The sequence below is a fragment of the Amblyraja radiata genome, chromosome 29, assembly GCF_010909765.2.
Source record: "Amblyraja radiata isolate CabotCenter1 chromosome 29, sAmbRad1.1.pri, whole genome shotgun sequence".
In the NCBI taxonomy this organism is placed as follows: Eukaryota; Metazoa; Chordata; class Chondrichthyes; order Rajiformes; family Rajidae; genus Amblyraja; species Amblyraja radiata.
The window spans coordinates 26,519,373-26,547,010 of record NC_045984.1 but is presented as its reverse complement, the minus strand read 5'-3'; the positions used below and the strand labels follow the sequence as shown (position 1 = coordinate 26,547,010).

General features: G+C 42.5%; 1 protein-coding gene across 2 annotated transcripts in view; it reads right to left on the bottom strand.

Annotated features, from left to right (window-relative positions):
• insr (insulin receptor) overlaps nt 1–27,638 on the bottom strand; it is a 207,398-nt gene that overhangs the window by 17,671 nt on the left and 162,089 nt on the right. The window contains exons 4-11 of one of the 2 annotated variants that reach the window (XM_033046981.1): nt 24,260–24,402; nt 17,076–17,220; nt 13,573–13,787; nt 11,974–12,100; nt 9,858–10,102; nt 6,523–6,690; nt 4,895–5,096; nt 2,200–2,235 (exon numbers count right to left, since the gene is read on the bottom strand). In XM_033046981.1, the coding sequence (XP_032902872.1) occupies nt 2,200–2,235; nt 4,895–5,096; nt 6,523–6,690; nt 9,858–10,102; nt 11,974–12,100; nt 13,573–13,787; nt 17,076–17,220; nt 24,260–24,402 (1,281 nt within the window). The remainder of the gene's footprint in view (nt 1–2,199; nt 2,236–4,894; nt 5,097–6,522; nt 6,691–9,857; nt 10,103–11,973; nt 12,101–13,572; nt 13,788–17,075; nt 17,221–24,259; nt 24,403–27,638) is intronic. The other variant, XM_033046980.1, reaches the window with a different exon arrangement.

Here is a 27,638-nt window from a genome sequence, read left to right as displayed (position 1 = left end):
GCTCCCAACACTTATGTTCTTAGATAACAGCTGTACATGTGGATATGTTCAGGAATGAGATGGAGTAGGCTCAGTCTGTTTCACCATTCAAATATGATCGTAAAATCAAGAGTCGGGCAACCAAACCTGCTTGGGCAAGCTGACATTTACAAATCATTCATCCAATGGTCATTCATTGCCAGATGGAAGAGTAAAGATCTTCAAAGGAGTTTTTATTTTAAACCCTGATTTTAAATCATTTATTTCACAGACATCTCATTTACCTTATCAAAAATGATACTGGTTTTCAAAGTCCTGCATTTGAAAGCTTTTTACTTAAGTTCCTAAGCTTTGGACATGGGTTTGTCACACTTAAACTGATTGTAAAAACCCATCATGTTTTCATCACTCTTCCATGAAAGAACCTTCTCCGTGAGATCACTAATTAATCCTCTCTCGGTATTTCTAATTAGATTGAATGTGTAAGAAAGAACTGCAGATGCTGGAAAAGTCGAAGGTAGACAAAAATGCTGGAGAAACTCAGCGGGTGAGGCAGCATCTATGGAGCGAAGGAATAGGTCTGAAGAAGAGTCTCGACCTGAAAAGTCACCTATTCCTTCGCTCCATAGATGCTGCCTCACCCGCTGAGTATCTCCAGCATTTTTGTCTACATCCTAATTAGATTGGGAATAGCTTGTCCTTGGTTGGGTCCATGCCATACTGTTCATGGGAAAGGCATTCCATGAACTCTTCCTACCTTTGTCAATTTAAATGAAGCTGAAGGTTGTCGTAAGCTCCTCCTTTACATTGATTACAGCGTCAATGTCAAACCATGCACAGGAAGACAATATCCCAGGTAAACAGCTCCCTTTTGTCTCATGTACTGGTGAATCAAAATCCTGTTTTCCTGCATCTCCCCTTGAGCCACAAACATATTCAACTCTCTGACACAGTGCCAATGTATATGTGCCTCAATAGTAATCAATGAGACCAATCCAGAAATTATGTCACTTCAATTAAAAAATGGGGAAAAAATTATGTTAAACTATGGAGGCACAATCAGAAAAGGGACCCAGGCATAAAGCGCTGAATATAAGATTCTTAATTATTGTATCGTTCCATTTACTCAAAAAAAAAAGTACAAATTGTATGGGACAAAATATATTATATAACCAAATAGGTGGGGTATTTCAAGAACACCTCGTCTTAGCTCTTGATTGTGAAGAAATCAGCTACCATTCAGAGTCCAATATCCTGCTTGTACTCAAAGACTGGAGGAACATATGGAGGAAGTTTTATACTAACTGATGTATATTCCAGCTGCCTTGAGGTGGAAAGATTTGTTATACAAGGTTATGGGGGGAAGAAGGGGAAGGGCAAGGAGGAGGGGGAGGTGGAGAAGGAGGATAATTTATATTTGAGAAATACCTGCCCCATCTTAAGTCTAACTAAATGTTGGAAATGCATAGCAGATCATATGCAGCTGTAGGGTTGATGCCTCACAGCGGCAGAAACCCGGGTTCGATCCTGACTATGGGCTCCTGTCTGTACGGAGTGACCTGTGTGGGTTTTCTCCGGGTGCTCCGGTTTCCTCTCACGCTTCAAAGACGCTCAAGTCTGTAGGCTAATTGGCTTGGTGTCATTGTAAATTGTCCCTGGTGTCTGTTGGATAGTGTTAATGTGTGGGGATTGTTGGTCGGCGCTGACTCAGTGGGCCGAAGGGCCTGTTTCCATGCTGTATCTCTAAACTAAACTAAATCATCAGCATCTGCCGCCAGAGAGAGTAGATCAATATTTTAGTTATTGATCCACCATTGATATTTGATCTATACCTCAAAACACCAACACATCTTTTAAGAAGCTGCGGAACCTGGAGTGCATTTGAGGCTTTTGACATTTGTGCATACTGGGAGCTCTAATGTACAAATAACTTCAGCGTGACATTCTCATTTAAGAAAAGAAATGTCAGCTCTGTAAATATCAGTGGCAAAAATACATTCACTGGTTATATTTATGCAGAACGCATGATTATTCACAGAATATAAAGCAAAAGCGGAATTAATGTTTATTTTTCCATACAGAGGGGTTCACAGAGCAGTTATGTCATTAGGCTTATTTCTTTTGATTTCTTCCTTTTTAAATTATTAACAATTAAAAACACGGCCACCTGCACATCACCCAGCATGATTTCAGAAGCGCAGAACTCAGGCACTCCCTTACCTACTGTCTTTAGTATCACTCTCGTGAGGTGTAGGTCTGCAAAAGTAAAACATCACTTTAAATGAGCTTTGTTTCGAAAATGAGTCGGGGTTTGATTCCTGGGTGATCAAAGCCTCTGCTTTCATTGCACTTATTTAAAAAAATATATATATTTCTCAGGCCAAATAGAAAAGGAAATAGGAGCCAATAACCTGGGTATACAAACTGCTCATCCAGATGCTTCGTTTTGGTCCTTTTACAGAAATGTGGCCACGCGCTGATGTTCGACTCTCTGTATCACTGACCTGTGGTCACATATGCCAAGTGTGCTACTGGGTGTTGCACCCCGACCATATTCTACTCGCCTGAACTGTAATACAGTAGCAAATATTTCCCTAGAGTTTGAGGTCGCACATTGTGAGGGCGGCTTGATGGCGCTGGGGTGGAGTTGCTGCCTGACAGAGCCAGAGACCCAGGTTCGATCCTGACGACGGGTGCTGTCTATACCGAGTTTGTACCTTCTCCCTGTGACCACGTGGGTTTCCTCTGGGTGCTCCGGTTTCTGCCCACATTCCAAAGATATACAGGTTTGTAGGTTGATTGGCTTCTGTAAACTGTTCCTAGTGTGTCGGATAGACCTAGAGTGCGGGTGATTGTTGGTGGGTCGTAGGCCCTGTTTCCATGCTGTATCTCTAAACTAAACTAAATGATGGAAAAGCAACTCGGGAGGTTCAGTGTTTCTACCCACTCACATCTTGGGAAAATAACTTAGTGCAGCTGAAACTCAGAAAAAAAAGTAAAGATGTAAACTTCTAACCAAGTGTTTTGTCCGTTAATGTAGTGCAGTTGCACTGGCTTGCCGACACTTTGTGGATGCTGAGCATGGTGGAATGGTCAAAGTTTAGTTTACTGGGGTACCCAGAGGAAACCTACGTGTTCACAGGGCGAATATGCAAACTCAACACAGACAGCACCGGAGGCCAAGACTAATTACCTGACCATTTCACGCTGCCTCAGCAAGATCACCAGCATAATCATAGATCAATCTCATCCCGGTCACTCCATCTTCTCCCCTCTCCCATTAGGCAAAGGTACAGAAGCTTCAAAACGCACGTTTCCAGATTCAGGGACATTTATTTCCAGCTCTTAGCAGGTAACTAAGCCATCTTCTCACCAACTAGAGAGCGGTCCTGACCAACCATCTACCTCATCGAATTCCTTTGAATTATCTTTAATTGGACTTTATCAGACTTTAATGTAATCATCTTGCACTAAATGTAGTATCTTTTTTGTGCAATGTGGACAGCTTGATTGTATTCATAGATAATCTTTTCTTTGACTGGAAAGCTTGCAAACAAAAGCTTTTTGCTGTAGTTCGGTACGTATGCCAACAATAAACTGAACAAAAATTAATTTTCATTCTGCTCTCATGTATCCCAGACTCCCGTCTCCCTTGAGGTGGTTGCCACCTGCGATTATTTTGCCTTCCTCTCTTTCCGCAGAATCTTGACCTAATCTTTCTCCCACTCTTTCCTTGACTTGGGGTTTGGAATAAACCAAAACTTGGGAAGGGTCTGCATCATGCTGAACCTCGTAGAACTGGGATCGCATCTAGACGAGTGGTGACTTGAAGTAACCTACAGAGGCAAATAAATAAATGATGGGTCTTTGTCCCAAACATTATGCAGGGCACTGTATGGGGGCGGCACGGTGGCGCAGCTGTAGTGTTGTTGCCTTACAACGTTAGCGACCTGGGTTTGATCCTGACTACGGGTGCCGTCTGTACGGAGTTTGTACGTTCTCCACGTGACCTGTGTGTGCTTTCTCGTAAATTTCAAAAGACGTAAACGTTTGCAGGTTAATTGGCTTCTGTAAATTCTCCAGTGTTCAGGATAGTGCTAGCGTACAGAGTGATCGCTGGTCGGCACGGACCCCGTGTGCTGAAGGACGCTGCATCTTTAAAGTCTAAAATCTATCTGTCAGAGATTACATCCACATTTGAATTAATGAGGAATTCTCAGTGAATCCTTACTTCTTCTTCCATTAACATTTCCCTTCAGTAAATGGACTGATGACGCATTCTAAACTCAGAAAAATACCATCTTTTGTAGTTGCTGGAAGTGGAGGGACAGAATTGTTGCAATTTGTTTCCTGTCACAAGGGGGCACAATATCCCCAGCAAATAGACAATCCAGATCAAAGCTCTGTGAAATATGTGACGAACTGCCATCGACATGAATCTAATTTTGTTTTCCTCTCCGCAGATGTTGCCTATCTTGCTGGGAATTTCCTTCATTTTCTACTTTTATTTCAGATTAAAGAGCAGTTCAAGTGACATTTTGTGTAAACTTCCAAATACTGAGTATTGGTAAAACATTTTGATGTCATTTGTACAGGATGCAGTGTCCTGCTTCAAAATTTTGTGCCAGAAACACAGGAGACTTACACCTAGAAACAATCCAAGGATCCTCAACTGATACCGAATTGCTGACTGCGGAACAGAATTCTTTCGTGGATGGCAGTATTAAATGGGTAATATTGTTTGCGAACATTAGATATACATTCCACCTTCTATTGAGCTCCATTAGACAAAGTCGAAGCCCAGAGGGTTGGGTCGGGTCACTTTAACATTTAACACAAAATTGAATGTTGTGTGCTGTTTCCTTCTAGTCTTTAAAGAGTTCAAGTGCAAAAAAGGCTTCCGGCCTTCCGTTACCTGATCATGAAAACTTCATTGTGCAGGTAGTTTTCAAATTTCTTCTGAAAAGCAGCCTCCTCAGCTTCCCTTTTGAGCTGCGACTCTGTTTTGGGACATGCGCAGCATTCACCCAAGACGTGACAAATGTCAGTCTGGTTTTGGTTCTGGCCATCCTCAGGATCACTGTGAGTTGTAGGCGCTCGCGATGGCAACTTTAAGCCTAAAAGCCACGGATCAAAAACAGTTTTGTTACTATTCTGGCCAGCTGGTTAACTCGAGCTGCAACATCACCGGCACACCGTCATTGCAGCGCTGAGTTCAACAAAATGTTTATTTGTCATCCGCACCGGATACGGACTGGAACAATGAAATTCTTACTTGATGCAGCTTTATACACACACTAGAAGCATCAACTACATGTCTCATCACAGAGTTAAGGCTGGAGACTATGGCTTCCACAGTGGATTTTAATCCAAAATCTTGGTTGATAGCGCGGACTCAAACATGCTATGCAGCCAAAGTCATTAGAATTATCGACTTGTATAGCACAGAAATGGGCCTTCAGCTCAGCACATCCATACCGACCTTTTTGTCCAGTTTCCCTAATCCCATTTGCCCACATGAGTACCGCATCCAGCTATGCCTGGTCCATTTAAGTGCCTTTGAATTGCATTGGGTGGAGAAGCACAGGAGGAAATTTGCAGACAGCAAGCACTTGCAGGGTAATAAAATAAATGGCAATGTGCTGTGCTTTTAGATGTTGGCTGCGGATTAAACATTGACTTGGACAACAGGTAAAACCTCCTTCTTCAAAATCAACTACTGCCATGAGATTTTTTTATGGCCATTTAATAGAGAATACTGAATTGCCTCCAATGCAGCAGAATCTTAGCACTGTGCTGAAGTACCAGACATTTTCATTTTACAGACAAAGTCTCTGCAATGGGGCTCAAACCCACGACCTTCTCATTTAGATCTGAGCGTGTTAGCTGATAGTAAACGTGATATTATGGTAAGCACTGTTTTATTGTAACCTATTATCTGTGGGAAGGAGCTGCAGATGCTGGTTTAAACCGTAGACACAATAAGCTGGAGTAACTCAGCTGGTCAGACAGAATCTCTGGAGAAAAGGAATAGGTGATGTTTCAGGTTGGGTCTGAAGAAAGGTCTCGACCTGAAACGTCACCTATTCCTTTTCTTCAGAGATGCTGTCCGACCCGCAGTTACTCCAGCTTTTTGTGTCTATCCATACCTATTATCTGTTGGGATTACGTTTTTGATTATATTTCTGCAAAAATAGAAGACCAACAACAGGATAGTTTGAACACAGGAAGTGAGGAGAGTGGACAAATTATTCCCTATATCATTGGGTTAGTCACCATGCCCAGGAAGTGATCCACAAAAATGGATTGCCACAGACGGCTGTGGAGGGCAGGTCAATGAATATTTTTAAGGCGGACATTGATAGATTCTAGATTAGTACGGATGTCAGGGGTTATGGGGAGAAGGCAGGAGAATGGGGTTGAGAGGGAAAGATAGATCAGCTGTGATTGAATAGCAGATGGGCCGAATGGCCTAATTCTGCTCCCATAACTTATGAGCTTATGAACAAGAACACACTCTAATCCATTTAGGATGCCACTTACCCTTCTGGCAGTAATCAAACTCATACAGTTCACTGTCCTCAGGCTGCTGCTGCCAGAACACCAGGTAGTGAGTGATGTTGCCATTAGGGTCTGTTGGGGCCTTCCACTTCAAGATGATCTGGGAAGAGGAGTTGGACACTGATATTGGATCCAGTGGCACGGAAGGAACTGGAAGACACAACGGGAGCAATTCAGAATCATTGCGAGTTGATGAATACACCAATAATGATGGGGAAGAAAAGACCCTTTGGTCTTCCTCATCTGCCTCAGAGTATCTCTTCGCATTTATTATATCAATGACTACCAAGAATAGCCCATCATAATACATCATACATCATAAATAATACATCATAACCCAGGACATTCAAATGGCCAAAATAGCAAGTACAAAATGTAAGTGCCGAGACCTATTGAAATAGGCATGTGTAATGAGAAATCAATGTATACAAAAACTCAAGTGCAGCAGCTTTGGCTGACCGCATCGACTGCATTTCAAGGGTTATGGTTTTAGTCCACAAGCTGCAGTTTGTGTTCTTGATCAGTACCAAAGGTCTGAGCAAAACAAACAGAGCACAGTTAGGAGAGAATGCTGATCATTTTGCATCTGAAATACACCAACATTCATGATGTTGTGTGTTAATTGAAGGCAGGTCAAACTTTAGAATGAGAAAACAATGATTGTTGTCAAAAGCTGTTGTAACTGCAGTTCAGCAAGTGGTGTATGGGCACCAAAATCAGATTCCATTGCGTAGGTGAAAATTTAAAAAAAAACTGCAGATGCCGTGAATCTAAATAATACACAAAAAAAAAATGTAAATACACAGCAGACTGTTTCAGACGGAGAGTCTTCGACCAGAAAAGTTAGCTTTGTTTCTCTTCCCATAGGAAGTCATGATGCAGCTCTACAGGACTTTGGTGAGGCCTTATTTGGAGTATAATGCACAGTTCTGGACACCCCATTTACAGGAAAGATGTGAAGGCTTTGGAGAGGGTGCAGAAGAAGTTTACCAGAATGCTGCCTGGATTAGTGAGTTTCAGCTCCAGGGAGACGTTGGATAGACTTGGATTGTTTTCTCCTGAACACTGGGAGTTGAGGAGAGACTTGATAGAAGTATATAAAATTATGAGGGGCATAGATAGGGTAGACAGTCAGAAACGTTTTCTCAGGGAGGAAGTGTCCAACACTAGGGGGCATAGCTACAAGGTGAGAGGGGGAAAGTTTAATGGAAATGGGTGCTGGCCTCAACTCCATCGAGGAGATCTATGGAAGGCGATGCCTCTAGAGGACAGCCAATGCTATCAGGGATTCACACTACCCAGTCCATGCTTTCATCTTGCGAGTGCCGGTATCACTGAGTACTTTGTATGTGGCGGACCGGAGAGGAAAGTTATGAATGCGGCATGTGGTGTAGCTGGTGGTTCTGCTGCCTTACAGACCCAGAGACCCGGATTCAATCCTGACCTCGGCTGCAGTCTGCGTGGAGTATGCACGTTCTTTCCGCGTGAGTTTCCTCTGGGTGCATCGGTTTCCTCCCGCATCTCAAAGATGTGTGGGTTTGCAGCTTAATTGGCCTCTGTAAATTGCCCCTGGTGTGCAGGGAGTGGATGAGAACGTGGGATAGCATAGAACTAGTGAACTAACACAGAACTAGTGTGAATGGGTGATCAATGGTTGTCGTGGACTGGGTGGGGTGAAGGGCCTGTTTCCATGTTGTATCGCAAACTTAAAGAAAAAGTCAACTGAAGGTGCGGTCCGACCTGCTGAGTATTTAAAGCATGTTTTGCTTTTATTTTGAGCTCCACGGTGTCTGACTCACAGCTCTCGGTCACTTGAGTTCAAAGCCCCTCCCAAGGCAATAATGGAAATTTATATTTAAATGGAGTTAATGGAATAAATTTGGAATAAAGCTAGCATCAGAACTGGTGGCCATCAACTACCCGACTGCTGTGGAACATCTGTGTTCTCTAACATCTTTAGCAAAGTAAACCTGCAGTCCTTACCAAGTGCAGTTACTGGTAACTTAAAATTATGAAGGACCTCAACCATAATATGAACTCAATTTGGAAAATGAATGCTGATGGGTAAAGGTAACACCTACACATTAGGACTGGATGGATAAGGTGTTGGAGAATTGCTGTTATTTTTAGGGATATCCCTTCCTCCTTAGGAGGTCCATTGGATTAGGATGACTACTCCCACTCCAATTCTGGAGGCTCTGAGTGTTCAGGGTGAGGTAGGTGGTGACTGATGGAATGGGTTGGTGGGTAATTTGAAATGTATCCAATGAAATGAAGAACAGATTGGTGGGATAACCCAAACCAGGTGCTCAAATTGAAAATAAATATGACATAATCCACCCTCTGAAATAATTAAAGGCTAATCTTGTTGTGAGGGCGGATGTTGTGCAAAGGAGAATTAGTGTGGAGAGGCATGTAGCGTTCATTTTAAAGTCAAAGTTTCTGACCTATTTCACTCGTAATTGTATAGTATTTATCATCAAACGGCAAAATGTACAGCAATTTCGAAAGCAGAGTTGATTGGGCAGAGGATTTTCCCTCAAAGGCAACCAGGAGAATTCTAAAATGTTAAACTGTAGTGTTATTGTACTTTCTGTAAAGGGAGAGTGCTGGTACAATCTAAAGACACAAGGGATTAAGGAACTGCAGGTGCTTGTTTACAAAACAAACACAACATGCCGGAGTAACTCAGCAGGTCAGGCCGCATCTCTGGAGGACATGGACAGGCAATATTTAAGGTCGTGACCTTCTTCAGTCTGATTGTGGTGGGGAGGGAAAGCTGGGAAAGAGGGGGGGGGGGCGCAGGACAAAGCCTGGCAAGTGGTAGGGTGGGTGGCAAAGGCTACAATGGGGACAAAATGGTACAAGGAGAAATGAAATGTGAAGCCAGAGGTAGGGATACGGGTGGAAGGGTACTGAGGTAGGGGTGCGGGTGGTATGATAGTGGTGGAAATGGATGCTCAAAGAGAGGAGGGGGCACAAAAGGTGGGGGTGCGTTAGCTAAAATTGGGTAATTCATTATTGAAGGCTGTAAGCTTCCCAAGTGGAATATGTGGCGCGGTTCCTCCACTTTGCATGAGGCCTCACTATGGCAATGGAGGAGGACCAGATCAGAAAGGTCAGCATAGGAATGGGAATGGGAGTTAAATTGGGAGTAAACTTGTAAATGCTTACAGACAGAGATTCCATTATCGTGGACACAGGATACAAACATGGTAAAGACTGATGGCACGTGCGCCAGTAAAAATGATGGACATTTATATACATTAGTTATATATATATATATATATATATATATATATAGTTTAAAAACGTACTGCCTGCTGTGGTGCGAATGTAGACAATCTCGCTTTTGGCTCCGTGATTGTGCCTCTCATCACTTATCGTGAGTAGGGTCTTGACAAAGATTGCATACTGCGTCCAGGGTTTGAGGCCGAGAAGCAGCGTTCCCGGATTACTCATTTTCCCTTCTGATCGCCCGGGAGGCTCCACGTCTATCACCTTCCAACTGTTTGTTCCGCAGGCGTCCTGCCCTTCAAACTCAGTCACGTTCTGGAAAGGGCTATTTCAGTAAAGACACAAATTTGATGACAAACCCATCAACCTGCTGCCGACAGAACATTCTGTGCATCACCCGCTGCTGACCTGGTTAACCTGCCTGTCGTCTTTCTCAGGTTACAAACGTCACTGGGAAATTTGACATTGTAGTGTGATTTAATGCTACCCTCCTGCACCACCTTATCCTTCCAAGTGTTGGCGGATAATGTTTTTTTCAGTAGCTTCAGCACGTCCTCTGGGTAGTACACACTGCAAATCTAGTACACCAAATGTAGGGGCGATTAATATAATAAGGTGAGGAGTTGCCAGTCAAAGGGGCTACTTGATCCTGGCTACTGCTGTACTTAAGTGCTGTTGGGGCTGCACTTCTGTTGACAGGGGAAGCACATTCTTTCACACTATTAATAAGCCTTAGAGGAGGTTTTAAGTTCAGAGGGCAGCCACTTGCTACAGAATAGCTCGCCTCTGTTGTAATAGCTAAGACATTTATGTGGTGAGTTATCTGTTCAGTTACTGGTGACTAAAGCCTCAGTCATGTTTGTAATAGGAATCTTGTGACATTTTCAAAGGATATTTTTGCCTATTTTTTGAAACTTTTATCATTGAAATTTCTTCACAAAATCTTTCAGCGATATTTTTTGTGCAAATGTTTGAATGGGCCTTGTAATTTGCCGGTGTTGTCCCCATGCACTGACTGTCCTTGTTTAGTTTATTGTCACGTGTACCGAAATACAGTGAACAGCATTTGTTGTGTGCTAACCAGTCAGCAGAAAGACAAGACAAAACAATGTTGGGGCGAGTCCAGAACCAGGGGCCACAGTCTTAGAATAAAGGGGAGGTCATTAAAGACTGAAGTGAGAAAAAACTTTTTCACCCAGAGAGTTGTGAATTTATAGAATTCCCTGCCACAGAGGGCAGTGGAGGCCAAATCACTGGATGGATTTAAGAGAGAGTTAGATAAAGCTCTAGGGGCTAGTGCAGTCAAGGGATATGGGGAGAAGGCAGGCACGGGTTATTGATAGGGGACGATCAGCCATGATCACAATGAATGGCGGTGCTGGCTCGAAGGGCCGAATGGCCTCCTCCTGCACCTATTGTCTATGTTTCTATGATGAAGGGAATAACGTTCAACGCACAATAAAGCGCACTTAAAGGCAGTCCGAGGGTCTCCAATGAGCTAGATGGTAGCTCAGGTGCTGGCTCGAAGGGCCGAATGGCCTACTCCTGCACCTATTGTCTAGGACCGCGCTCTAGTTGTTGATAGAATGGTTCAGTTGCCTGATAACAGCTGGGAAGAAACTGTCCCTGAACCCGAGTCTGTCTACGTTACAGGTTGTGATCTGCTGCGTGCACCCTCCAAGCAGAGCGCACTGACTCTAGTGTTCCCTATTACACTGCAGGCACACAGCGCACAAGACAAGGAGATGCACAGCTCTGCTGTGAACAGTCTGTGCCCACGTACATATGCAAAATAAACAGAGAACAACACATACATAATACTTTTCAGCAATGGAGTAAAGGTCACCGATCTCATGTAAAATGATCTCTTTCCACCCATTAATCCACCCCTCTTTCCTTTGTCATCTAAATCCTCACATTTTGCGTCAGAGGAAAATTAAAAGCAAGTAAAGAATAGGGCTAATTCAGTAATTTTAAATGCTGCCAATACCTGTGGAGCAAGCGCTGTAATGAACGGCAACATGCTCGGTAAAGTAAAATTTCCCCTCTGCCTTCAAAGCTCAACCACCACATGAACTATCAACACACACACTCTGACAGAAAATACATAAATAAATAAATACCGTATACATTGGGTATCGACTAATTTTAAATAGCATGTATTCTATGTACAGGCAGCAAAAAAATGATACTTACGCCTCCTTGTAGAATATCATGAAACCCAGGAGGTCTCTGAAGTCTGGTGGCCAAAATGGCTGCCACTTCAACACAATCTTGTCAGTTGTGGTTTTATTGAAAACAAACTTCAGGAGCTGGGTTTCACCTGAGTAAGGACAGTGGAAGAAAATTCCCATTAACTCTTTGTTTTCAAACTAGCTGGAAATTGATGCCGAGCGCGATGCGGCCAACCCAAGAAGCTTCCAAATACGAATGGCCGCCCAGATAAGAGGCAAGAGGGTTCCAGTGCAACGAGGGAGGGAGGGAGGGAGGGAATGAACTTCTGCTTTAAAAGAATACATCACAATATACAACCAGAGAGGAGACATCAAGAAATTAACAAACATCGGCGCTAACATTATTTGTATCTAATCACTTGACAACTGACACTCAAAAGAAGAAATACAGGTTACAGTGCAGATTATCCAAAACATGTGTAGGAAGGAACTGCAGGTGGTGGTTTACACTGGAGATATGACACAAAATGCTGGAGTAACCCAGCAGGTCAGGCAGCACCTCTGAAGAAGGATTGGAAGGAGTCTGAAGAAGGGTTTTGACCTAAAATGTCATCCTATTCCCTTTCTCCAGAGATGTTGCCTGACTCACTGAATTACTCCACCATTTTGCATCTATCTTTGATCTTAAACACATGTGGGATACTGGAACATGGAATTATTGTTTGTTAATTTCTCGATCTTTCCCCCTTTATTATACACTGGAATGTATTTTTTAGAAGCAGAAGTTCATTCAGTTTACATGAATGTTCTGATCCCCAACCCTCCCTCTTTGACGAGGTACTTCCACTAGTGTCCTCTTGCCTCTTCTGCCTGCTCCAAATGAGCCTGCATGCCAAGAGTCCTGCCAAACAACTTACTAGTCAAGTCTATGCAATAGTCAGATACGCTAACAGGGTTATGAGAAGAAACACCGAATATAAATTTGACTTGTTGCATAAAAATTTAAAAAATGGCTGAGAGCATAAATATCATCGCTCAAACAGTTTACCTGATCAACACATGTACTGTTTATGACAACATGCTGTGCCCAAAAGGCATGTCCCATTCCTCCTTGGCACAACAGTGGCAATGCTGCTGAGTTGCAGCTGTGTTTATTTACATACATTACAATACCCAAGTCAACCATGGGTTTAAGTTGGGTGATGGAATATATTATCAATATCATGATATCATGCCCTTTCCAATCTTTTTTTAGGAACCATGACCAACATTTACAAAGTCAAGCTGAAAGCTGCAAATTCGCTCCAAAGCCAATGTCAATGTACAATATTCTACCAACATAATACACTAAGCAGGAACAGCATTGACTGGGATATTTATTTGATTTTATGCGACTCGGAAACAGGGCGGGGAATGAGAGAATTCAACATATCTAACCACTGAACAATAATCCCAAATTTATACACTCTAATGTTGATTGCTTAACATCCAAAGAAAGACGGGCAATGTTAATATTATTAGAAGTGCAATCATAGAAAAAGAAAGTTGATTATTTAGTGTGTGGTTATTAAATAAATACTCCTATTTCTACAAAGATACAATATGACTTCAAAAATCTCACATGATGCCTGGTCTCCATTAGTTTTTTGAGCAATATCCATTTTCTGCTGTCGCCCCTTGGTCCCTGAGGCCAGCTCCATTTTGTATATTTCGGACAGGCACAGCTTCGGGTTGAAGTGGAAAAACATCTTGCCCTGGGCAATAGTCAGATTGTGCTTCTCCCAATCCCACAGTTGCTGCAGGTTCTGATTGTCCAATACGTAGAAGGAATAATTCCTGGATGCCAGATATAAAAGAAGTCAGAAAAGACACAGAAAGTAAAGTTAAATACTCAATTAATTTAAAGTCAGAAGAGATAAAGTATAAATAAACACATTGTTCTTTGGTGGCTTAATTTTATTTTATTTTAGATATACAGTGCGGAAACAGGCCTTTCAGCCCACCGAGTCTGCACCGACCTGTGATCCCCGTACACTAGTACTATCCTCCACACTAGGGACAATTTACAGTTTTACCAAGCCAATTAACCTACAAACCTGTACGTCTTTGGAGTGTGAGAGGAAACTGGAGCTCCTGGAGAAAACACACGCAGGTCACGGGGAGAATGTTCAGACTCCGTACAGACAGCACACTCTAGTCATGATCGGACCTGGGTCCCTGGCGCTGTAAGGCAGCAACTCTATCACAGCTCCACTGTATTTATTGAACAAATCTATTGTGGTGCTGAGCCATGCAAACCATTGTCTAAATTTTGATCCTTATTTTATGTGAATATATTCTGAAACTTCTCTCCCATTCAGACTTTCCAACCCCCTCTCCCATTTCAAGGTACACTGAAAATGAAAATCCATCTTCAATGAACACACTTTAGATCTTCCGTCCTTATATCTCTTTTTCTTTTCAATTAATATACATTCTATTGAAACAATTTTGATTATAATTATAAATTAAGACTTTAAGAATAAAAATTAGAGTAAACTGCTCTAGCATTAGTCTTTTTCAGCGAGGGAGAAGCAGGTTTCCTTAATGTATCTTTAAATCATAATGGATGAATTCATTAGCTGAATAATTTAATGAACCAAAAATTCATGGACATTCTATTTCCTTTTGTTGCCGCTCTGATGTAAATGTAGGTAATCCAGGTACTACACATGCTGCTGTTAATACATGTGCAAGAACGCAAGAATATTGGACCAGAAGTAGGTGGTACAGTCTCTCAAACCTGTTCCACCATTCGCCATGATCATGGCTAATTTAACTTAAGCCCCCACGCTTCTTTTGCACTAGTTCCACATAGTCCTCAATTCCTGATCTTTCAAAATTTATCTACTCTAGATGCTTTAGATGCTTCTAATAATCTAGTTTCCCCAATGTCATAGAAACATAGAAAATAGGTGCAGGAGTAGGCCATTCAGCCCTTCGAGCCTGCCATTCAATATGACCATGGCTGATCATCCAACTCAGTATCCTGTACCTGCTTTCTCTCCATACCCCCTGATCCCTTTAGCCACAAGGGCCACATCTAACTCCCTCTTAAATATAGCCAATGAACTGGCCTCAACTACATTTTGTGACAGAGAATTCCAGAGATTCACCACTCTCTGTGTAAAAAGATTACCCCTTTATCCTTAAACTGTGACCCCTTGTTCTGGACTTCCCCAACATCGGGAACAATCTTCCTGCATCTAGCCTGTCCAACCCCGTAAGAATTTTGTAAGTTTCTATAAGATCCCCCCTCAATCTACTAAATTCTAGCGAGTACAAGCTGAGTCTATCCAGTCTTTCTTCATATGAAAGTCCTGACATCCCAGGAATCAGTCTGGTGAACCTTCTCTGTACTCCCTCTATGGCAAGAATGTCCTTCCTCAGATTAGGAGACCAAAACTGTACGCAATACTCCAGGTGTGGTCTCACCAATACTCTGTACAACTGCAGTAGAAACTCCCTGCTCCTATACTCAAACCTTTGCAAGAAAGGCCAACATACTATTTATCTTTTTTGCTGCATTTTTCTGCTAACTTTCTGTGATTTTGGCACAAAAACACCCAGATCCCTTTGAACGCCACTCATTAGCAGTGTCTCTGCTTTTTGATTCCTTTTACTGAAACGTATGACCTCACACTTGCCAATTCAGTCAAACTATCTATTTTCTGTTGCAGAGTCACAATATCTGCATGACAACGTACCCTTCCACCTATTTTGTATCATTGGCAGACCTGGATTCGTCACATTCTGTCTCCTCCTCCAGTGTCAGTAACACAGTCATTAATTGCAAGCCAAGAACTGATCCCTGGCTAGTTTATTAGTTACATCCTTCCAACCCGAAATATACCCATTTATTTAATCTCTGTTTTCTTTGTGATAATCAGTTTACAATCCATTTGTGATAATCTGTTTACAATCCATTCTAACACAACCCTCCAATACTATAAGTTTTGTAACTTTTATAACCTGCGAACCAGCCTCTCATGACATTTTGGAAATCTAAATGAATCACATCTACAAATTCCCCTTTATGAAATCTGAATGTTAGATCCTCTAGGAATACAAGTAAATTTGTCAAACATGATTTACCTTTGACAAAACCATGTTGATTTGCTTTGATAATATTAAGCTTTCCTTAATGATTAACCATTTCTTCTTTGATTAGTGACTGAGGCATGTTTCAAACAACAGATGTTATATTAACTGGATAATAGTTACCTGTCTTGTCTTCCTCCAACACACTTGAAAATCTTTACATATTGAATGACCACAATAAAGATTTGAAAGGAAATTGAGTGAGCAAGAAGCCATTATTGTAATTCTACATTTTGGGAAGAAGGTGCAGGTGGGGTGAAAACATGGCAGTATTAATTTTATGTTTAATGGGCAAACACTTTGTAGGTAGACAGTGGGATGAACTTCAGAGATGAACTGGTACTGGATAATACTGGTCGCCTGCTTATTAATAGTAAATACTGAAACAAGATCCATAATGATAGGATCAATTGCACAGCAACAAATGGGAATGAACAGAAAGAGCAACACATATACATTTACAGTTAACCCTCGCAATAACGGACAGCTAAATAACAGATTTGGGTTATAGCGGGTGTCAGAGGTTATGGGGAGAAGGCTGGAGAATGGGGTTAGGAGGGAGAGATAGATCAGCCATAATTGAATGGCGGAGTAGACTTGATGGGCCGAATGGCCTAATTCTGCTGCTATCACTTATGATCTGAGGCTCCCGTTGCACCGACCCTCCACTTCTGCCATTTACCCAACCAGCTGGCTTGTGCGTCTGGTTGTGGGAGCGGAGAGAGCAAGCAGCATGAAGGCACACCCCGTCTGCGGCTCCTAGTCTTCCCCGGCCTGTGAGTTCCTACTTGTTTAACCCCAATGCCGCGTTACTTCCCTCCCTGCCTTGGGTTAAACTTCACTTCCCTCACTTGGTTATAGCGGACAATAGGCAATAGCGGGCACCATTCCCCCCATCTTGTGGTCTGTTATAGCGAGGGTTTACTGTACAATGCTTTGGGGCTCATACAGTATAGCTACCATACCATACTTCCCATGACTTACCCTGGTTCCACAATTTCACCTTTGATCAAGCGCAGGCTGCGGAAAAAGGATAGTGACACCAAAGCATAGGAGCTGCGGATCTTCAGGTAGCCAGTGATGATTTCGATCAGACCCAGGTTTGCTTCCAGCTCTACTGCAATATTGACTGAAAAGAGAAGCAAGAAAATCCAATGTACAAAAGAGACTGGAAATGGCAGAGAATTTGCTGGCCTTGAAAGAAACATTATGCAGTAGAGAGCATAAACTTCCATTCTTCATGCTGATGGCAGACAACATATAAAGAATATATATGATGAGATATGAAATGCCAGAGAACAAAGACTCAGAGGCAATAATGCTGTGACCTTGCTGTGTTGGGGTGAAGGCATGAATGGGAATTTATGGGGGGTTATATATGGGGACGGCAGGGGGCGAAGAAGTGAAGAGTTGAACAAAGGAGCTGGCCTGGAGAAATAAAAAGCAAATAAGCAAGTGTAAAGGGAGTGAAATGACAGAAAAAAAAACGAGGAGAGAAATCGAAGCTTGCAGATTTATTACGAGCATTCTAGGAACTAACTTTATCAGGCAGCAGGCTTTTAATGGACTGCAACTGGAAAATGACCAAAACTACGCAATGAGATAGCTTTGATCCAGCATTCCTCGAGTAAAGGCATGTGGCTAGAGCGTACAAGGAGGCAGAGCACACAAGCAGTAAGAGCAGAGCTGTGGTATCGGCATGGTATGACTGCATGGTGGTGGATGAGACACTACTTGGGCAATGCATGCATGTGAGAGTTTGTGGAATAATCTTATAGAATCAAATAGGCATCTTATAGAATCAAAGAGGGATAATATTGGACAGGCAATTATGCCATCTTAAAGAATCACAGAGGGAAAATAAGTGTTCGGCACGAACTTGAAGGGCCGAGATGGCCTGTTTCCGTGCTGTAATTGTTATATGGTTATTATATGGTTATATGGATGCCAATTGATGCATTATGTCTAAGTCTTCTCTCATTTCCTGTACTACCTTTATAGCTCTGCAAACATGAAATCTTGCTATGAAAAAGATGGCTTTATTACAAATTATTTTAACTCTCTGTCCACATCCTTCCCCCAACACCAACAGTATCTCTGGAGTGTGGCACGGCCTGAACCGAGAATGTGTGGACACATATAGATGGCCTCTGGGTTTCTTTACCCAGAAGACATGATGTGGATCAATGAAAGGAATATTCACAGAACTGTATTTTGAGTTTCTAACAAGAAGAGTGGAAAAACCAGTGGGAGCGGTGCTGTGGACTTTTAGATATCCTCAACAAGGTTGCTAAACAGAATCAGGTCTCAAGTGGAGGGTTAATATGCTGACATACATTAAAGATTAGTCAATGTATAAAAGCCGAGAACGGCATTAAATGGGTTATTTTCATGCTGGGAGCCTGTGACTACTTTGGTGCTACAGAAGCTGCTCACAATCTGCATTGTTGATGTAGATGAGGAGATTTAGTGGAAAATATCTTAAGTTTTCAAATTCACAAAGCTGGATTTCCATGTGAGATGCGAGGATGATGCAGGGAAGTTTCTGGAGGATAGAGACGGGTTAAGTGAATGAGTGAGGACCAGGCAAATAGAATACAGTGAAGCAAAATAAGAGGTCATTGACTTTGTTAGAAAACCCCTCAGAAAAAAAGAGATTTGTTTTTTTGCATGGGGAGGAAGCAAAATATTTTGGCTTGCACTGCAAGATAAATTGAGTACAAGAGCAAAGATATCTTACGGCAGTTTAGTAGAGCCCTGGTGAGACTGTACTTGGAATACTGTATAGAAATCTGGTCAACATAACTAGGGATAAATATACACTTGCATTAGGAATGCTATGATGGTTTGCCAGATTAATTTCTAGGATCCTATAATAAGAAGTTAAGGACACTGGGCCTCTACTCTCTGCAGCTTAGAGCCGTGAAAGCAATCTCATGAAACTTATGGAATTTGACAGCATAAATGCAAGGGTGATGTTTCCCCTGGCCAGAGTGTCCACCGTCAGGAGACAGTTTCAATCTAAGATAGATAAAAATGCTGGAGAAACTCAGCGGGTGAGGCAGCATCTATGGAGCAAAGGAAATCTAAGTGGTCACCCATTCAGGCGAGAGAGGAGATAAAATCTTTTCACATAGAAGTAGTGAATCTTTAGGATTCTTTACCCCAGGGGGACAATGAAGGCTCAATTGATGACTATTTTCAAGACCGAGAGTGATTTTTTTTTGAGAGATTAACGAAATATAGGGAAATTGGGAAGGAAAGGGTTAGTGAAGGGAAACAGCACTTCTCCAAAGGATGGTCTACTCTGCCATAATCTTACTGAATGTGCAGGAAAGTAGAAGCAAGATTTTTAAGGTGGAGATTTGTAGATGTTTGATTAGTACGGGTGTCAGGGGTTATGGGGAGAAGGCTGGGGAATGGGGTTGAGAGGGAAAGATGTGACCCTCTCTCACACCTCCCGCTGCTGAAAGACTCATCCATGCCTTCATCTCCTCCCGACTGGACTACTGCAACTCACTTCTCCTTGGCATCAGCTCCACCTACATCAACCAACTCCAACTGGTCCAGAACGCAGCCGCCCGACTCATCACCCACACCAAATCCTGGCATCACATCACTCCAGTCCTCAAACAACTTCACTGGCTTCCCATCTCCCACCGGATCAACTACAAAATCCTGATCCTCACCTACAAAGCCCTCCACCATCTGGCCCCCCCATATCTCACTGACCTCCTCTCCCCCTATCAACCTTCACGGTCCCTCAGATCCACATCAGCCGGTCTCCTCTCCATCCACAAGTCCAACCTCCGCAGTTTTGGGGACAGAGCCTTCTCCAGGGCAGCTCCCAGGCTCTGGAACTCCCTCCCCCAACTGATCCGCAATTCCGTGTCCCTCACCATCTTCCAGTCCCGCCTCAAGACCCATCTCTTCACCTCTGCCTATCCTTAGCCCCACGTCCACCTCCCTTTTCATCTGTGCATTAATTGCCTCATACTGTGTTTTGTATTGAATTATGTCTTTACTTTGTGTACTAGTCATGTCTCTACTATTTATTTCATTCCCCTTACATGTTTTTCCTCTACCTGCTAAATTTTTGTAAGGTGTCCTTGAGACTCTTCAAAGGCGCCCATAAATAAAATTTATTATTATTATTATTAAAGGTAGGTCAGCCATGATTGAATGACAGAATAGACTTGATGGGCCGAAATGCCTAATTCTGCTCCAATGACATGAACATATCTAAAGGGATCATCTGGAGACACAAGGAACTGCAGATGCTAGAACCTTGAGCAAAACACAAAGTGCTGGAGGAACTCAGTGGTACGTATGGCAGCTTCTGTAGCGGGAATGACGGTAGTTAAATGGCCTACTCGTGCTTTTACAAATATATATGTTCTTTCTGACTTGATGTCTAGCCCTACTTCTAGTCAATGAAGACTTACTTGATGTCTGGCCCCAATGGTAGTCTATGAAGATCAGCTCAATGCTATGGAGACTAGTGCCTGGACTTGGTCTGTTTGGTTCAGCTACATACTGGTAATCAGGGAGAAGTATGTTTATATTTAATCTAAAACAGGTGATTTGAGGTCAGCATGTTCCATGTAAAGACAGGATGTGGTTCACACTTAAGGCTATTATAAACAGCAATCCCCAGTCTAAACAGTTGCAGAAACCGGATACAGATGCTATCACCAGAGAATACAGTGGACATGCTGCTCCATGCACCTCTTAAACAGAACGGCTACAAGCCAAGGTAGCAGGTCAGCTCTGAGAATAACGAGGTGGACAGTGGGCAAAATCAAATGGTTTTTTTAAAATTGCTGAAAGAAATTAAGTATCACTTGATTATGCATCACCTCTGATTTGACTTGGACTTCAGTGTTCAGTTTTGACTACCTCGCTGCAACTAGAGTGGACACGCTGCAACTGGAAGAGCAGCACGAGTTTAAAAATGGTAGAGGATAAAGTGGCCTCATTAAGGGATAGAAAAAAGGAAATAGAATGAAGAAACAAATATAGTGCATGCTTTAAATTAAACTCGGTGGGAATTGGATGGCTATTAATAAGAACTTGTTTACAAAGTGATAAATATGTGGAATGAGATTTGAGTTCTCTGACAGCGTTGCTGTTCATTTACATTCAGACATCAGATGGTGCTTTCAGACTGCAGATCCTTCATCTGCAATAGCAAAACAAAAGGCTTTCAAAAATGAAGGGCTTTTCGTATAAATATTTATTTGCTCAAAAGCCAAAGGATGAGGTACAACGATACTCTTGCCAAATTCTTATACCTCTGGTACCTCAGCTCCCACAATATAGCGTCCAAATATGTTTGTAATATTCCAAAGTCATTTTGCTTTCGTCAATCTGCTTGGCTGTTTTTTTCCAAACATTCATAACTCTCTGTAAGCAAGTTACTACCAGTTTGAAATTAAATTATTTTATTCTCTTCTCCTTGTTCACTTGATGCATTTATCTACCTTCATTTTTCTATTGGACTTAATATTGTTAACGGATATTTCTTTACAGAAGATCGGGTTTGTCATACTTTCCTTCATTATTAGTTTATTGGTGAGTTGACTAGGTAGTCCAATTAATATGTATAACTCATAAATTCATGTAATAGGAGCAGAATTAGGCCTTTTGGCACATCAAGTCTACTCCGCCATTCAAGCATGGCTGATCTATCTCTCCCTCTTAATTCCATTCTCCTGCCTTCTCCCCAGAACCTCCGACACCCATACTAATCAAGAATCTATCAATCTCTGCCTTATAAATAGCCTTTGACTAGGCGTCCACAGCCAACTGTGCCATTGAATTCCACAGATTCACCACCAGGGAAAAGACAATTCTGGACTTAGTGTTGTGTAATGAACCGGATTTTATAAGGGAGCTCAACGTAAAGGAACCACTAGGAGGTACAGACTCACCTCAACATCATGGCATATGGTGCTGACTATCTGTTCTACATGTGCATTAGTTTGCCGCCTGTGCCGTTGGGGGCTATGGGTGAGTGGTGGAATATTGCGTTGGGGGACAGGGACCCAATGGGTCCGCACTTGGTCTAGTTAGTTTTTAAAACTGCTTCACCATGATGAAGGCATTGCAAGCATACAGTTTACTCCCCTCACTCAGTCCCATCTCAAGATTTCTCGCTGCCAACTTATTTGTTATTAGAAGATGCACAATTTTTCAACTAATCTGCAATGCTCATTAAAATTGATGAAAATGTTTTAGGCCAACCCAGCTGCACTGTCAATTGACATTGACTGCTCATCTTTTACTTAGTCTTTCTCTCTACTTTTCTCCCATTGTAATATATTTGACCAATATAATAGTTGTTTTGCCAAGATGCCGTCAAAGTAACTTGTCAAATACAATTTAATCCTTTAATACGCTAAAATATATTTACAAGCCAACCGTTGACAAAAATATGTTTTTATTTATTTAATTAGTGAATCTTTGCTATGCCTTAACACAGTGTGATCCTGACACACTTAATGCAAGGCATTGTGCTCTTATTTCATTTCCCATTTCTGATACAGTCAGGCCTTCATTTCATATAGACATATCCTTTAAACAACCCAAATTATCCTTCTAAAAAAACTCAAACCATCTTTAAATATGACAATTATCCTTTAGCCATCTTAAAGTATCTTCAATTTTAAAGGTGTCTGCGGCTCGCAATAGTGATTTATGTCACCCTAACGTACCTGTTCATACTTTTTTTTTAAATAAAGAGAGGCATGAGGCATACCTATTCTGTATTTCGCATCACTCTCTTATTTCCTTCCAGCCCATGCAACTGTTGCTTCCCCTACACTGTGTGTGCCTCTGCCCTTACGCCTCTGTCTCTCCGAGGCACACCCGCCAGCTCTTTCCTTCACAGCACACAGCCTTTCCTTAACAATAGTGACGCCTTCACTCAGATATGTATGAAGCTGCAGGAACCATACAAATCAAGGTGTAACGCTGAATCTTCTCCCTCAGCTTAATAATTAATCAATAATCTGTAGGAGAATATCACTCACGGTCGAGTGCAACATTTAAGTCCTCATTCTAAAGATCTTCATTACCGTTTCAAATTCCTCAGTTAAAAAGAAACATTTACCACATGGAAATGCAGAAAATGACCCTGGAAACAATTGAGCTTTTAGAATCAAGATTATAATATTGTTTAGATATGACTTTCAAAGCGTCTAGAGAAAAGATGAATAGTGGAATAGACTTGAGGGGCTGAATGGTTCATTTTTATTTTTTGCTTATGACCAGCTGCTTCATAATCTCATCATGGGAAAAGCTCCTCAAAGAAGGAGAAATATTAAGCTTTGTTACTTAATGCATTGGAACTTCACCAATTAGCTAATTAAACTTTAGTTGGAACTTGAATTAATCTAGACAGACAGTGGGAAAACCAGTCACCCAGAATCTTTATAAAAAAAGCAAATACTGGCATAGAGGTATATTTCTGTGGGAAAGAGTCAGCTTCTTACATTTTCTTCCTGGGAAATAACTGACAGATCAGCTATATTGCCAATACCATCCACAAATATTCAGCTGTATTTTAATAAGTGCAGGAAAATGTTTCTTCAGAAATTGGTTTGCAAGTTCACTCACACTGAAGCAGACATAATGGAGAAATGCAACTTCAGCCTGAGATAAAGCCACAGAAGACCGCAGCTGCAGGAATCTGGAGCACAATACAAACTGATGGAAGAACTCAGCAGGTTAAGCAGGAACGGATGGCTGAAGCTAGACACAAAATGTTGGAGTAACTCAGCAGGACAGGCAGCATATCTGGAGAGAAGGAATGGGTGACGTTTCGGGTCTTGACCCTTCTTTAGAATGAGAGTCAGTCTGAAGAAGGGTCTCGATCCAAAAGATCAGTCTGAAGAAGGGTCTCGACCTGAAACGTCACCCATTCCTTCTCTCCAGAGATGCTGTCTGACCCGCTGAGTTACTCCAGCATTTTGTGTCTATCTTCGAATTAAACCAGCATCTGCAGTTTTTTCCTACACGGGATGGTTGAAGCTTCAGGCCAAGACCTTACATCTGAAATGCCGACCGTCTCTTTGCCTCCACAGATGCTGCTTAAACCCGATGAGTTTATTCAGCAGTTTGTTTTGAACACCTGAGATGATGCTGTACAGGTTTGCCGAACTTACTTCCTCCGCGGATGTTGATGACCAAGCTGCCTTTGATGACGGTGCAGCCTCGGAGGTCTTGAGCAGCTGTCACAGATTCTATGTTCTTTAAATTCACCGAGCATATCTTTGGGCAAAGACCAGTACAAGGCGAACAAAGAAGGCTGACGAAAGAAACAAAAGAAACAATTATTATTACTCATTGCAAGTACAAGAAGACATGGCTTCAGTCTTTAAGAAGGAACTGCAGAGGCTGGAAAATCGAAGGTAGACAAAAGTGCTGGAGAAACTCAGCGGGTGCAGCAGCATCTATGGAGCGAAGGAAATAGGCAACGTTTCGTCCCGAAACGTTGCCTATTTCCTTCGTTCCATAGATGCTGCTGCACCCGCTGAGTTTCTCCAGCACTTTTGCCTACCTATGGTTTCAATCGTCATTTTGGAACAATATATATAGTCAGTCTCCATTATCAGCACGGCATTCGTACATGTGTACAAGAGAAACGCCTGTTAATACTGGAGACTGGGCCTCTACAGTCAATTCCTAGTACCAGTTTAGTGGAAACCACCAAAGCAAACGTTAAATAAAAATAAAATTACGTCCATATTGAGAACAGTAACCTCCATCATGTGCTCACAAACACACAATATCGATGGAAGGAGGAGCATCTGAATGGAACAAATATTGCTAATCCCATAGTAGTGATGGGACTGTCCGTTCATTCAGTCGGCATTCGTTCAAAATAACGAGGGTGTTTTGCCCTGTTCTAGGTAGATTGCAGTCAAAGCAACAGGTTCAAAAATAAAAGTTATACAGAAGTCATACAGGCTGTGACTGTGGGGAGAAGCAGGTTTACCATTTCAGGTCAATGACCATCCATTTGGCACAGACCATGTGTTGGGTTTGATTGAGCACACACAAGCCTGGGCCTCAGCGGCTACACAACCTGACTTCCTGCTTCTCGAACAAAACTGAAGGGCTTCACAGCTCATTGCTGACAAAAGTTTCTTCAACTGTTTTAAATGTATTCAATGACACTTTGAAACAGTTATAATGGGTTTAAATAATTTTAAAATACATTTAGTTAAAATATAACTTCCGTAAGCTAATTAAAAAGTGAAATAAAGAAAATGAAAACAAATAAATTCATGCAAATTCACATTTGAAATGATGATCAGCAATCCTATTAACACGTGAATTGCATCCAGCTTCTGAACTCAGTATAATCTGGAACTGCCACTGGGAGTCTAAAGGGCCTGTCCCACTTAGGCTATTTTTAGTCGACTGCCGGCGACTATCATAGAAAAAACGGCGACTGGCCCCTCTTCAACATAAAATTTGAAATAGAATCATTACTTCAACAAAAAACAACGTCAGCACCGGCGACAACCTACGTCACCTGGCGACAACTACGACAGCACCTACGTCAGGAGAAGTCAAGCTACACTCATTGGCGTCAAATCCACTGTCGCCGACTGTCTCCGAAAATCTTTCAACATGTTGAAAATCCAGCGGCGTCCAGAAAAATGCTACGACTCTCTGGGCGACTGAGGAGACTACTTATGACCATACAGGCGACACCCCGGCGACAGGCTAATAATCATCTATAGTCGCCTAAAAAATCGCCAAAGTGGGACAGGCCCTTAACAGCAGAATGGGTAGCTATGTAAATATCAAAGGCACTGCAAGGCATATGGACTACAGTTTCCCACAGAACTCCAGCCAAATTAGAGAGCTTTGTTTCTCTCTCCACAGGTGCTATCTGCCCTGCTGAATATTTTTGCATTCTCCATTTAGATTTTTTAAATTATTTGCATGGGTATTGTTTTGATAACACACCAAACAGATAATCCCATCATTTATTTTCAAATTTTGGAAGCCTGCAGCACACAAATGAATCCTTATGGCCCTGTCCCACGGTATGAGTTCGTTCCAAGAGCTCTCCCGAGTTTGTCCTGATTCGAACTCAGAGATTTATGATAATGGCCGTTCATCAGTACTCGGGGCTCTCGTGGACATTTTTCAACATGTTGAAAAATCTTCACGAGTCTTTCCGAGCTTACCTGCCGTTAGCGAGTCTTCCCGAGTACCTGCCGTTAGCGTCACGAGCCGCTAAGAGACGTCCCCAAGCTCCGACGTACCCGCTACGTTCATTCTCCGTGCTTACCACGAGTTTGATTTTTTTTAAACTCGGGAGAGCTCTTGGAATGAACTCGTACAGTGGGACAGGGCCATAACCCGCAGAAACCCGCAGTATTTTATAAGACATTTTCAAGAAATAATAGGAGATATACAAATGCTATTTTCAATCTATTGACACAAACAAATAAAAAACTAGACCAGATCACTGCACTGTTAAAGGACAGAATAGACACGAAGCAAAGATCCCCTTCAAATCTTTCACAGAGAAAAAGATCCTTTGAGATTATTTTGAAGAACACCGGGCAAGTTGTATCTCAAGTAAAATTGCTAGACCAAGCCATGTACCATGTTGCTGTTTGTGGGAGCCTGCTGGCACAAATTGGCAGTCACATTTTCTACTTTACTGCAACAACAACAAAATTCAACAGTACTTCCAGCTGTGAAATCTTTGAGATGCCCCGTAATTCTGACAGGTGTTATAATAATGGCCGAGTTTACTTTTTTAAATAGGCAAAATAATCCACTTCCTTGACCTGCTATGACTTCTGTGGAGGTGCATTAAGCATTGACTGTGTGAAAAGCCAGTATCTTTTCTGGTCATGGACCTGCAGCACCGCAAACCATAGCACCGCAGGTGTCAGGCGGCGCATGCGATAAATGCTCCCTCTGCTCAAATATCAGTGCAAATTATGTGGAAGGACAGGCAGACAGTGAGGCAGGAGCTCAAGCAGAGATGGGTCTCAGTTCCCAACCTACCCTGTTCCAAACATACGCCATTGTTATTCTAACACCTCTCCTCACCAAATGCTAGGCTTCTGTCTCAACCACCCCCACTCCCTCCCTCTCCTTACAACAATGTTACAAATCTCTCCTTGGACTGAAAGTCCTGTCATTGTTAACATCGTCCATAACCCCCCCCCCCCCCCCCTCCCCTCTCCCTACCCTAAGTGGGACCCGTTGGGCCTCGTTCCCCCAACACAATATTACGGTCTGGAGTGGCAGGAGGGGGAGGGAGGAGTGCGGCTCTGGGTCCAGACCGTGTCTGTGTCCGTGTCTTTGTCCAGCCGCACTCAGGCCCCTGGGCTGTGGTTCAAGCTCTGGAGCCACGGGTGGGGGAGGGAGGAGCGCGGTTCCGGGCCCAGTCCGTGCCCAGCCACTCTCAGGGCCCTGGACTGTGGTTCGAGCCGATGCGGGCGGGTACGCGAGGAGGTTTCTCCCGCTCCCTCCTGGGTTTCTCCCGCTGGCTGCCTATCCCTCTCC